The 11,283-nt window shown below is 42.3% G+C and overlaps 1 protein-coding gene across 1 annotated transcript; it reads left to right on the top strand.

Moving 5' to 3' along the window:
* Positions 1-750: 750 nt before the first annotated feature.
* zgc:154093 (uncharacterized protein LOC777623 homolog) lies at positions 751-10,233 on the top strand. Its single transcript, XM_061047204.1, has 2 exons — positions 751-877; positions 8,523-10,233. The coding sequence occupies exon 2, from the start codon at positions 8,837-8,839 to the stop codon at positions 9,767-9,769; it is 933 nt and encodes a 310-aa protein (XP_060903187.1). The 5' UTR covers positions 751-877; positions 8,523-8,836; the 3' UTR covers positions 9,770-10,233.
* Positions 10,234-11,283: the final 1,050 nt, after the last annotated feature.

Here is an 11,283-nt window from a genome sequence, read left to right as displayed (position 1 = left end):
AACAACACTGATGCATCATGGGAATGTGGATCCAAAAAAAGTGCCTTGCCCATGCAAAAGGTCTGTTTTTCTAATGATTTATTTCTCAAAAAGCAAAGAACCACATAAAAACATATCCTGGCTGCTGCCTCTCTTGTGCTGATAAAAAAAAATCTACAAAAAAATACCTAGGACCACAAAGGTGCACACTACCTGCCTTCTTCCCTATAACCTCAGGTTCAACTGTACTGTACTTTATTCATCACAAACTGGGAAATTGTGGCGTTACAGCAGCAGGTTGTCCAAACACACAATATGAGTAAAAAACACAATGTTAGCAAATTTAAACACAATATAATGTTAAATAAAAAGTAAATAAGCACTAAAAATATCAAAACTAAGAATGTGAATATATACAACCAGGATTTAACTTAGCATTACTAGTCTTAAATATAAAGATTAAATGTAAATGTGTAAAAACAGAGTTGTAAATGGACAGTATTGACATAGGGAGCTGAGCAAATAAGGGTTAAATCATGCAAAACTAAATTTACTAAACTTAAGACTAATGAAACAAACGAATAATTAACTTCATATGTGTAATAAATAAAAAGCTCCTACAGTGAGATATCTCAAAAACGTTACAGAAAATGTTCACAGTTGGATATCTTAGTTTGAAATTCCGTACCGGAAGTCCCCCATGTTCTACCAGCTGGTTTGACACCTCTCCTCCACGAGAAGCCGAGCCCCCTTCTGCTTGACTCCAGTCGCTCCAGAGCTGTGCAGACACAGTAAGCTCGGCTCTCCGTCTCAGGATCGATCGAGGATTGTTCGACTAAACTTCAGAAATAAATACTTTATTTAAAGAAAGAGGACAACGCGAGATTTCATCCTGAAGGTAAATGTCACTGATACACAGGTTGTTTATTTTAGGGTTCTTTTGTGGGGGTTAAACTGTGGTCGGTGGTCTGTCGGTGGTCTCTGCCTACCTGCTGAATATACCTACTGTTTTCTTTTGTGTGAACAACAAAAAGGTGAGAAAAACGCCAGGTGGGACGTTTTGTTTGTCAACATAATGGGGCTCCTCAGAGAGCGTGTGGCTGACACTCCCTTTGGTTTCAACATGCGTAACGCGCCCTGACAGGACAGGGAAGAGAAGACCTGCATTTCTTATCCACAGGGGAAACTTTTAAATCCAAGTTTTCAGACAAGTTGCTTCGATATTAAATCGTATTCATAATTGATCAGCTGTTTACAAGATCAATGGAATGAACAAGATGTTTTATGAGTCACAAAGTCCTTTAGGATATCCGCCTCTCCCTGTATAGAAGCCTCTGGAATTCCTTCACGTTTTCCAAAATGCCTTTTGTATTTTAAATGTTCTGTTGGGTTACCTTTCTTATTTTATAGATTTCTAAAAAAGCCCGTGAGAATTTTAACTCCCAATATATCAAGTCGTGGGTTTTAATGTCGTAATGGAATTTGAAAGGTGCAGGCCAGGCGCTGAAGGTGCGTTCAGGTTAAAAAAAAACAAAAAAAAAACAGGGAGTCAGTGATCTGGATGAGAACCCGAACATTTGATGTGTCTTTATTTTACAAAAATAGAACAAATGAAAAGTAGCCACTTGGCCTGTATCAGGGTTTGTTAGTTTGTTGAGGCAGAGGCAACATAAAAAGATACAGAGTGTTACAGAGTGAATCTTTGTAATTATCCTGATTAAAGTAGCTGAGCTGTATCTGTGGCTGGATTAGACCAGAAAGAGTTCAATCAGTTCCACTGGTGCCAATAAGTCAGCCGGTGAAAGCCTCCAGGAGGACACAGGGATGAGCTCAGGCTGCACTTACATAACACACACACACACACACACACACACACACACACACACACACACACACACACACACACACACACACACACACACACACACACACACACATCAGTGTTCGATGTTCGATCAGCAGAGCGAACATTTATTAGTGATTATTTGTGGTTAATACTTTGGTTCATAGATTCGTTGAAGGGACAGGTGTGAATAAAAACCTGGTCACACTTTATGAAAAGCCGTGTTTCCACACCGTGTTGGAGATAAATCACGACTTGGCATGTCTTGTTTATATTTCTTCACTATATCTTCATTGATGTTTGAGCTATGACGAACGAGTCATCTTGGCACTTAAATGAGTCATCTTGGCATCACGGACACTCTGATAAAGTGACAGCTTAATGGAGGGGGGAAAAAGCATGAAGCTGGATGGCTGACGAAATCAGCTTAACTTTTTTTGCTCAAAACAAACGGATTAGCAGACAAGCAAACGGCTTTTTGTCACCAGTCGCCTGCTGTGCGCAATGACGCGTGCCACGAGAGACACGCGGAGGAGGAAGACAACAATGAAAGGAGGCGCCGTCGTGTTTTTGTCGCGGAGATGACAGAGCTCATGGGTGGCTCCCTCTCTCTCTCTGTCTCTGTCTGTGTCTGTGTCTGTCCTGCTGCAGAGGAGACACTGAGCTAATGGAGCCTGAGAGCAGTAACAGATGTCAGATCAGACTCCTCTGTGGCTGATTGCATCACCAGCAGAGCTCCCAAATAACCGCTTACAGGAAAAGGTGATGAATGGAGAGAACACGACAGAAACTCGCTGGACTAATTAATTATTCCCCTCAGTGTAGAAGCTTTATGGTCAGCAGGATGGAGGATATCTGGGTTCAGAGTTATTCACTTCACGTTAACTCCAGTTATTTATAGGTTCATGTTATTGTGTGTGCGTGTGTGGGAACCTTCTTAAAGGCTGAACTGAAGGACAAACAAACATTCAGCTCGTGCTTCACTGCTGGAAAGCTTTCATTAGGACACATGTGGTCTGTATCTGTTCACATGTGTGTTGAAAATATGTGGGAACTCATTTAATATAATATAACATTTCGGCTTGTGGCTTATATTGAAGACAGATTTTGTTTGAAAATGTGAGGAGGCCCCTGAAGTCTTTGCTCTGCAGGTCAAATTCAGGTTTTTGTTGTCTAAATTTTGTCTCATTTGACCTGGAAATGTAAAGTTATAGATCATAAAGGTAAACCATAAATATTAAAGAAGTTGTTTGATAAGGTAAATTACTTATGGAAAATGATAATCACAATCTATTTTGTGTTCAGATTTGTGACTCAGTGCAGAATATTTGGCTATTACAAAATTGATGTATTAAAAATGATCTTTGACCGTCTTGCATTGGCTTGAAATCAGCATAAATCCATGTTTTTTAAATCCATAGCGCTGTTTTTACATTTACTTTAATTGTATAAATGACCTTTGACACCCTAGACACTTTACACTGTTTACATTATTCTATATTTTGTATATTCAAATATTTCTTTTTTAAATTTTACATTATATTTCTATCTTACTGTATTTATGTGTATTAGTAATCTGAGTGTTTATTGCATGGCCTTGCGGAACAATCTTTACATTTCACTGCACATCTGTATGAGCATGTGACAAATAAAAGTCTTGAGTCTTCTGCAATACTCTAAAAATTTCACCTTCAAACATGCAGTCGCTGCCAAAACATGTCCGGAATCAGATCAGTGGTTCTGCAGTGAGAAGAAGATCGATGACTCAGACTCAGATTTACGACTCTCCCATTTTCCTTATTTGGATGAACTATTCCTTTAAACGGATTCAGCCGAGCCCTCACACCATCTCTCCTCTGAGTCAGGAGAGAAATACGTTTTCTTTTTTTAACAAGTCAGAAACTGTCACATCATCATTTCTGCAGAATTCTCTCCTCCCTCCTGAACCAGGTCTGACTGCTCCAGTTTTTACAGCGGTGGTATTTTATATATATATGTGTGTGTGTGTGTGTGTGTGTGTATTTTTTTATCACATTTCATCGTCTGGTTGTTTTCATGTGTTTTAATGGAGGAGCAGACTGTGCTCGTCCTCCCTTCATTAGACGTGCTAGTCATTCCATGACTTTGCTTTTATCATTGCTCATGAAAGATTGTTTTTCTTTCTTTTAAAATGAGTTCTGACAAGTTAATGTCTCATTTTTACGACTCTCAGAGCTCTGCACAATCATCTCGAGTTCATCTGTTGTTCTCATTTTCCTACAGTCGGGCGGAGAAACTGTTTTCTTCCCCTTCTGTTGTTCATGGATTTATGAAGTTTTTCTCATTTAAATAAATCAAAGCGGCGTCCATGGCCTAGTGGTTATTTTCCATGCCCATTGTACAGCGGCTACAGTCCTCAAAGTGGGCAGTCTGGGTTTGAATTCGACCTCTTTCATCCCCCACTCAATCCGCTGTGCTGTCTCTCTAATGCAGTCACAAAAAAGCCCAAACATAAATGTGAAAAGTAAGAACTAATCTGTCCTGTGAGCTCCCAAAATGATCCCAAGTTCAGGTCAGTGTCCTGCTGGACCCTCACCTAAACCTCCATCCTGAACCTGAACCTCAACCTCCTTCTTGTCTCCTCAGAAACTTAAAGCCTTTTTCTAACTTTCACCTTGAATGTCACCGTGTAAAATCAGAAACCAAACACACGTCTTCTGTTCTCGTGTCCAGTCAGTGGTAGAGATAAACTCACGCATTGAGTCACTGTTTACTTTGCAGATTAACATTTTCAGATCTTACTTCCATTTTATAAATCTTGCCCTGTTGTTTCCTTTCATATTTTTAATGTTAACGTTGGCTTTTAAGGCTTATTTCCCCTAATTTTCTATCTGAATAAAAGGGAGATTAAAAGTCTTCAGATGTACTAATCATACTTTGAGCTAAATGCTAACATTAGCATGCTAACTGCCAGAGTGACAATTCCAACATGTTGGTGTTAAGCAGGTAAAACCAGAACCAGTAGGTAAGCATGTTAGCATGTTAGCATGCAAACATTTGCTTGAGTTTAAAGATTAGCTGAAGCTGGTTATAGTTTTAGACATGACCACCACATAATGAAAGGGTTGCTCAATTAATCTCAAATTAACTTTATCACATCATGACCACTCGCAATAAACAAACAAACACAAAAGAGTTTATGACTCAACGAGTAAGACAACATATTTAATAAACCGTCATTGCTCTCTCATTGGGCATGCATACATTCAAACTATTGGATGGAGATCTGTATAGAATGACATCACCTTCATGATTTAGTCCAGCAGGCATCACACAAGAAGAGAGTTTGGAAACAGGAGAGACGTGCTGCAAACACAGGTGTTAAATGAGGAACAGCAGGTATAGACATAATAAACTTTGAGTTCAAGCCCCTGAACCATGTAATCGCACATTGCAGGTTTTTCTCATATCGTGCAGGCGTAATTCTAACTGAACATTCACATCACTTAAAAACATGCAAACCTGCAGCAAAGGGAAATCTCTGTTTGTGTCCCACCAACAACCAAAAGTCAATGTTGAATGTCTTTAGTCCAAACTTTAATCTTTTCCTAAACCTAACAAAGTAGGTTTGGTACGAGGACTTAAACCCTCTTTAGATATGAAACCAGATTATCAGATGAGATGAAAAGGTGAAGGTGTGGTGGAGCTATGAACCTTTTTGGTTTTTAAAGTTATTGCTCCATGGACCAAATGAATCTGTGACAAAGTTCAGGGAAATCAAGTGTTCAAAATGAGTCAAAATGAAACCCATGGTGGTTTAAGTGGGAAGGTCGTCCTCCAGGAAACGTTGAGGTCATTATGAAATGTAATAATATCCATCTAACAGTTGTTGAGATGTGTCAGTGTTGACCCAATTGGTGCACAACAATAAGTTACATTACAGGATGGATTAATGGTCTGATCTGAGAGGATGAAACAGACGTGTTTGTCTCATCATGAGCAGATTTAAACTCGTGTGTTTCATCACTCGTTCCTCTGAAGTCGCTCCTGAGACGGTTACTCAGCGCTTTGTTGCAAAAGATGATGAGTCACAGATTAACGTCTCTGTCCTTTACAGTTGGCTGGTTTCAGTGTACGCTCATCCTTACAGAACGCTGAAGTACTCAGACATTAGTTATGAGAAAGAAACATTAACCTTTCCAGTGATTTAGTCCAGTTCTTTTTAAAATATTATAAAACCTTTTGGACCTGAAAATCAACCAATCAGTGCTGTGAACTTCGAGTGGGAGACTAAATAACATCTAATTAATTCATTCTGTATATCAGTCCAGCCTGATTTTAATCAGGTAAAAACATAAAGTACCTTAAATCTAAACTTACTTAGTTTTTGGTAAAGCCGCAACTTCTGGTTTTGAAAAATGAAGCAGATGAGGAAGTGCAAAATCCTGCAGTTCCTCGAGTGTCCACTAGAGGCTGGCTGCAGAAACACAGGAAGTCACATACACACCCATTCTAAAGAGGTTGTTTTTACAGCACAGATGAACATGTTTACAGCCTGGTTCAAAAACCAAAATAGGTGTGATTAGCTCACACTGTACGGGGGGTGATTTTTATGATAACTCATCTGTTTTGATTTTATGAAGGATAAGAGTTATTCACAATAAGGCGTGTAGCTGACCTGATGACAGGCTCCAGCTCTCAGTCTGTCGTTAGGTTGACTTAAAGTTAGAGTTAGACAGGATGGAGACCGCCAGCGATGGGACTCCAAAGCCCCCTTACAGGAACAGACGTGTGACTCCATCACTCCAGGCTTTGGCCATTAATATTAACAGTATTTGTTTGTTTTTTATCAATATAAGAACTCCTGATGTGAAAGAAAAACGAGATTACTGATGAGGTTTCTGGCGTCATAATGTATCAGTATTGATTCTTTCCATGTAGACAAACAATTTAACGTCAGTGCCTCTTAGAGAAAATCTGTGCAACATGAACATTTCCTGGACGAGATGTTCTGATCTTTATAGAAATATTTAAAGGCGAGGAAGAACTCAGCAGCTGGTGTTGAGACGTCATCTGAAGTTTTGTTTAAAAGTGAACTCTGCAGAAAGTTAAAAATAGTTTTCAGTCGTGTCTCAGAAGAAAATCCTTGAACAGTTTGTGTTTGTTGGTTTCCAAACATCTCGTCAGAGAAATACAAAGAAATCGACTTCAGCTGAGGACAGTTTGTCCCAGAACACGAGGACAGGATGAGGATTCAGGGGTGGTAGAAGGTGGGCCGGCAGTAGCTCTGTCTCTAGGGCGGACCAAATCTGGAAATTGGTCTGGTAACTGGAGAGGTGCCAGTTCACTTCCTGGCACCTCTCCACTTGAGCAAGGCACCAACCCCGTCCACACCAGCTCAGGATCGCTCTCTGTGTGCAGCCCCCTCACTCTGACATCTCTCTGTTAGTGCACATCCACAAGATCCTGTTTGTGTGTGTGTTTCAGCCTGTGTGTGTGTCGCATGTTCAACAACAGAGTGTAACATTTATTTCATTCTTCTTCTTCTTTTCAAATGAATAACTTGTAATTCTTAGACTATCTTCTACTTATTCCCTCAAAAGTTGGTCTTTAAACTCTTTAAAATCCTGAGTGAACTTCAGTGACCTAGACGTGAACACTGTGTGAACGTTCACAGGAAGACTTCAGATGTTGCCATGGCGATGTGACGATGACTCTGTGGAGAAAGACGTTTGTTGTTGCTGTCATTTAAAAAATAAAAACTTTAAATATTTGTTTTTAATGCAGAGTTTATAACAGAGTGAATTAGTTTTCTTTGCGGTCGTTCACACATTCCTCTACACAGAGAACAGAAACTCTCCTCAACTTAAAGTCCGACTGTCCCAACATGAATCTCTTCACACAGATCTCTTCATCTTATTATTAACAGAGACAGAGCATTACAAACTTTAGACTAGAATAAAAAAACAGTTTATGATTAAATCGATAACTTTTGTTTTTTGAAATTGAAGGAACTCAGTGTTGGTGGTTTAATCTAAATATTTCTCTACTTTGTTGTAAAACTTGATTCTACTTTTCTAAGTCCTGCAGTGAGTCTTCAGATCCTCCACTGATCTGGATCGTCTGTGTATCAGTGAAGTGACTCTCATTCCTCAAAGGGTCAAACCTCTGAACTCCAAACAGAGCTGCTCTTTATGTTGAAAGGGTTAAAATTCCAGAGCAACATTCAGGACGGTGACGGGATCACAAGATCACAGAGCCTCCGGGGCCTGACCTGACTGACGTCCCATAATTCATAGTGTTTGCTCCGGAAAGAGCCTTTCAGATTTTTTCTCTGATAACAGGACGAGGACGCACGGGCTGTGACATAAAAAACAAAGAAGCCAACAATTTCCGAGCGCTTGGTTTTTTTTTGTGTTTCCAGCGAGCGAGGTCGAGGGAGAGTCTGTGCTGACTCATGCAAAGAGCAAAGACCTCGACTCGTCATTATGAGGAGGCCGACCAAACACTCCAGAGTTAGCAAACACTCTGGTGGATTCTTTGGAGTCTTTTCTATAAAATGTCCCCCGGCTCTCTGAAGAGGAGGTTGTAAATCTCCTCCCACCTTTACTCCTCTCTCCCCCATCTCCTCCCTCGCCCCATCCATCAGCCCCCGGCTTTTCCTCCTCCCTCTCTTCATCTCTTTCTGACTCTTCTCTCTCTCTCTTGTGTCTCCTCACAGATCTCCAGAGTCCGCGTTGTCACATTCCTGAAGTTTCTTGAGACCGGAGGGGGAAAGCTTGCAGAGAGTTTTCACTGGAAATGACTTCTCTGTGCCAGAGAGAGAGGGACGGAGGGAGCTGAGCTGAGGTCAAGGCCTTCCTCCTCTCCCCCGGCAGTCACATGACAGTGTGAGACTAACACCGCTCTAAACCGACCTGAATACTTGTGTACTCAGTGGGAGAAGAAACAGGCTGGATCTGAGCTGAGAGAGGAAAACTTCAACTCCTGTCAGATAAAGAAATCGCCGCACAACAACCCTGCGAGAAGACAAAAATGCCGGCCAAGACGCCGATGTACTTAAAAACTACAACTCCCAAGAAGGGGAAGAAGATGAAGCTCCGCGACGTCCTCTCGGGTGACATGATCAGCCCCCCGCTGGGCGACGTGCGTCACAGCGCCCACGTGGGGCCCGAGGGCGAGGGCGACATGTTCGGCGACGTGGGCTTCCTGCAGGGCAAGATGAACATGCTGCCGACTCTGAGCCGCACGCACAACAACGGGCACACGCGCTCGCACAGCGTGGAGCGTCACCACGACGACGACTTCGGCTCGAAGGACGAGACGCACAGCTACGCCTACAACGGCTACCACTACCAGCACACCGCCACCGGCCTGCTGAAGACCACCATCTCCATGCCCGTGTTCATCGCCCACGAGCAGGCTCCGCCCAAACCCCCCCGCCTCCACCTCGACGACCCCTCTCCTCCGTCTCTGCCCTCCAACCAAAACCACTTCGAGCCCGTCCCCCAGAGAGACACCAGCTGCAGGCAGACAAACGGCCACAGCCACGCGGACGAGCCGCACCCGACCCTGTCGCTCTTCCAGAACGGGGTGGTGGGTCGTTTGGCGTCGGAGCCCTGCAGAGACATCTCCATCTCGCCGACCCTCCGCAGGCTCGTCCCCTCCTCCGGCTCCTTCTCCGAGGCCTCCTCCGAGGACTCCATGTCGGAAACCTGCGGGCCCCCGGACGTCCGCCGGGGCCTCAGTCTGGACTCCGACGCCGGCCTGAGCAATGAGGATCTGAGGAGCGACCGCAGCGACTCGCCCTGCACCACCCAACACCCGGCCGGTCTCACGGCGCCAACAGGCGTCTCCCGGTCTGACTCTCTGGCAGGGTTGAACCTGGACCTGGGCCCGTCCATCATGGAGGACGTCCTGAGTATCATGGAGCGCTACAAGAGTGATGACAACCGCTGTGAGCTGTGAAGAACGGAGACACAAACGAGATGCACAGATATTTTTTTATACATTTTATTAAAGACACTTTGGGGGCGGGGTTGGGCGGGCGGAGGAGGGGGGGGGGGGAATGACAGCTGAGGTTAAAGGACACTAAAAGACTTCAGGAAGATATGGATGTTGATGTTCAGCGCTGGGGCGTTGATGGGCTGCAGGCCGGTCCTCAGGTCATCACAGCTGAACTCACAAACTCTTAAACTGAGACAAAAAGAGACTTTACAGCAGCTACTGCACACCAAACTATCTCTTCCCCCGACTCATGCTGACAGTCCTCTGCTTGTTAAATGTTTCTCACAGATCCTGATATGAATGTCTGCAGACTGATAAAGAAGCAGCAGCTGTGAACAGAAGAACGTCACCTCTAACCGCAGCTACTAATAAGTAACGTCTCGTATCTTTGGATGTTTGTTTCTGCATTGAGATAAAAAAAGAAACTGCTCGGTGACTCTAAGCTGACCTGAAAACACAGAAGCTGAAGGCTACACTTTGTCCTCCCCGCCTGTTACATCCTCTTTACTGTAAAGCTTTAATTCTGGATGAAATGTGAAGAAGTGATTTAAATCCTGTAATAAAGATGTAAGCTAACATGATCTCGATCAAAGGGAAACTCTAATATTGTAGTTACACTAAAGTTATGTTTTAACTATAAGAATGTGCTGCTTTTGTAGATAATCATCAAATTCTGGTCATCTTAAAAAACACTCCTCTTACATGTTCACCGTCTGCAGGATCACAGTAGCCTATTATTCAAATGTCATTTACGCTGCTTATATATATCCGTATATATCACTGTAAATGTACGAATAAAACATTCCTACAAAAATATATTAAAACTTGTGTGGACAATTTTATTTCTCTCTCTTACAATCAGGAAAATAAGAGTTACAAAATATATAATGTTTAAACAAAGACAGAAAGACTCTCATACATGTCTCTCTCTCTCTCTCTGTCTCTCTCTCTCTCTCTGTCTCTCCCTCTCTCTCTCTCTGTCTCTCTCTCTCTCTGTCTCTCTCTCTCTCTCTGTCTCTCCCTCTCTCTCTCTCTCCTCTCTCTCTCTCTCTCTCTCTCTCACACACACACACACATACTTCTATTATAGTTAGAAATAGTGTGTGAGTGTGTAGGTGTGACCTGTGGTGTAAAAGTGTTTTGAGTTGACTAGAAAAGCTTTTTTCAAGCTCCAGTTCATTTATCATTTATTGTGTGTTTGTTAACTATGATTTAGGTGGTTAAGTTATTTTTGAAAAAGTCTCTTTTTGGAAAAGTATTCAGCCGATGTTCTTTGATATTCTTTTGATATGTGATGTATTGATTTACGAGGTGAAAGGTAATAAATAAAAGCTTTACAGCTCACAGAAACTCATTAAAACTCAAATTCACCCTCTGGGAGGCCGAAAGGGTAAAAAGGATTCCCCGGTTCCTCTGCTCGCTCTGCCTGAACACTGAAGAGTAAACAGAAAATATATTTAATATCTTTAATAAAT

Source organism: Labrus mixtus, chromosome 9 (assembly GCF_963584025.1).
Source record: "Labrus mixtus chromosome 9, fLabMix1.1, whole genome shotgun sequence".
Lineage (NCBI taxonomy): Eukaryota > Metazoa > Chordata > Actinopteri > Labriformes > Labridae > Labrus > Labrus mixtus.
The sequence above is the reverse complement of the archived record's forward strand: the minus strand, read 5'-3'. Positions and strand labels throughout refer to the sequence as shown.

Coding starts and splice junctions, on each gene's coding strand:
- zgc:154093 (XM_061047204.1), top strand. CDS start 8,837: ATGCCGGCCAAGACGCCGATGTACTTAAAAACTACAACTCCCAAGAAG.